Here is a 2452-nt window from a genome sequence, read left to right as displayed (position 1 = left end):
ACAAAAAACGTTATTTTCTTTTATGTACTTGAATGTGTCAACTTCCACACTTATAATTATTCACCTGGGAAAAATAATCGTGGTCCAGAGGTGCCTCATGCAGTGCAGACACCTCGTTGGTCAGCACAGCCCGCCAAGCAGCGCCACTCCGGCTCTCCCCACCATCTCGCTCCAGAGGTGGCTGGTCCTCCTCCTCTTCCACAGCCTCTTCCAGCTCGTTCCCCACACACCGACACAAATATTGTGTAAAATTACACACGCCATCACCACCTGTGCACAAGGCAGAGCAAAAGCAGACAAGACTTTTTCAGATATGAAAAAACATGAACACAGAAGATGTAGTGTGACTTTAGCAGTTGTTTTGAGTAGGGTATTATGATTTGATAAAAAAAAAATTATATAAATATTGCAGTGATTTATTACCTTAGGGACAAACACTGGATGTACTTCAAGTGCTTCTAAAAAGATGCACCTGAAGCGGTTTCATCATTCCAAAGGCACGCTCAATGATTGAGCGGACCTCTGGAATGATGATAATTAAACCGTTGCTCTGCCATGCCTCTCACTGGCCTCTTATATGGTGTGATAAGGGCCAGGGGTTCCTGTAGACATGGGTAGCCACCATCAGCTAGGAGGAAATACCCAGGTGGAGGGTAAGTCCCCCTAGTGTAGATGGGGCTGTTCTTTAGGATGCGTGCATCATGCACGCTTCCTGGGTAACCCACAAAGATGTCCATGAAGCGACCCTGATGGTCACAGACTGCCTGGAGCACCACGGACGGGAACAGTTTCCTGTTATTGTAGTCGTGACCATCAGGGCCGCCAGGACATTTGATTCGGATATGGCAGCCATCCACTGCCCCTGCTGCCTTGTCAAATGCTCGGTGATGAGCTAGTCGGCCAAAGCCATCCCCGACCACCTGGAGCTCCTCCTGTGTGCGGGGGAAGTGCACAAAATGGGGGAGGACACCCACCACCTCATCCACCATCCTGTGGACCACTCTGTGCACCGTGGGTTGGGGCATGCAGAAGACCCTGGAGACAACTCGGTAGGCTGAACCGGTTGCCAGCCAGAACAGGAACACGAGTGTCTCCAGGGTCGGCCCCCACCCATGCTGCCTGTCTGTCTTCAGGATCGCCATCAGATGCTGAATCGTCTCTCTTCCCAGCCTGAAGTCTGGGCGGGTGTCCTCCCCACCATAGTACCTCTGGAGTACTGGCACTGTGGCATTTATGGCACAGTAATGCCGAGCCTGCACAACATGAAGAATAGAGGAAGGTTTAAGTTTGATTTCAGTTTTGCCATTTATTTAATGTTTGTTAAACATCTCAACATCGTCTCAAAACTGATTTTCTTTTTTTTTTTTGGGGGGGGGGACTTAAACCTGGTCCCTTATACTGGTTCATTAACAGCATCTGTTCACCTTGTAATTTTTACTTAATATAGCTATCCTTTTTGTTGTTCATCACATGTTGATCAAATATTTTACCACCGCATTAGTTTTAAACGTTACGTTAATACTTTTAAAATAGCAAAATAATAGTAACGTTAAATATAAGTAGCTAGTAGTTAAGTAATAGCTAGTAGTTAGCTAAGTATAACCATATACTACTATAGCATTTAAGATGTTTCTCCATACGGTGATGACAAATAACGTTAACTCCCACAAGTTTAAAATGTATTGACATAACCTAATAGCGGTTGTAAAAAAAAAAAAAGAAAAGCTGAATCAGGAGCTAACTTTAGCTTATTAGTGTAATGTTACTTATTCACCCTTTATTCATGTTTAACGTCACTTACCATCCCACGTCTTTGACGGCAGAGGTGGCGACAAATTAATCTCCTCCTCCTGCGGGCAGCCTGTCGCCGATGCTCCCTCACCATCTCCATTTCCATCTCAGCAAAGATGCTGTACAGCACACAAATAATTAGCACATCCATTGTTGACCACTGTTGAATTGCAGCGCCGAAGGCGGGGTTTTTCACTGACGTAATGACGCAGTGACGTGCACTTGGTAGCCTGTTCCATTGTACTAGTTCTCCGAATGCTAAGAAGGACTCTGGCCTAGCCTCTGAAGGATCCTTCCTTGGAAGGACTAGTCCTACCAAGGAAGGATCCTTGACATTGAGAAACAGCTCCTGTTTCTCCAACTTTGGTCAGTTACAAGGCAGGATTAGCTGGGAGACTTCTAAATGAGGGCACACATGTAAGTAGTTCTTTTGTAGATTATGGTGAACTTGTGTGTGTTGTAGCAGTGCTTTGCTATTGAGAACGACGTAGCATGCTAGCGTTAGCATGCTAATGCTAACGAGCTAACGGTTGTGGTTAGCCAGCTCATTTCGGACTGTGATGTCACAGTCCGAGTCGATTTTGAACAGCTCACTAGGAGACTGAAGACAGGACACATTCAGAAACTGTATCTCACTCAAAACAGCATGGATGAATTTTTT

The 2452-nt window shown here is 45.5% G+C and overlaps 1 protein-coding gene across 1 annotated transcript; it reads right to left on the bottom strand.

Annotated features, from left to right (window-relative positions):
- Positions 1–503: 503 nt before the first annotated feature.
- Positions 504–2115, bottom strand: LOC120547188 (putative nuclease HARBI1). The gene is made up of 2 exons (XM_039782667.1): positions 1802–2115; positions 504–1253 (listed from the first exon to the last, which is right to left on the bottom strand). Exons 1-2 carry the CDS (start codon positions 1940–1942, stop codon positions 504–506), a joined length of 891 nt encoding a protein of 296 aa, XP_039638601.1. The 5' UTR covers positions 1943–2115.
- Positions 2116–2452: the final 337 nt, after the last annotated feature.

This window comes from Perca fluviatilis, chromosome 18 (genome assembly GCF_010015445.1).
Source record: "Perca fluviatilis chromosome 18, GENO_Pfluv_1.0, whole genome shotgun sequence".
In the NCBI taxonomy this organism is placed as follows: Eukaryota; Metazoa; Chordata; class Actinopteri; order Perciformes; family Percidae; genus Perca; species Perca fluviatilis.
Note: the sequence above shows the minus strand (reverse complement) of the source record. Positions and strands in the feature narration are given on the sequence as shown.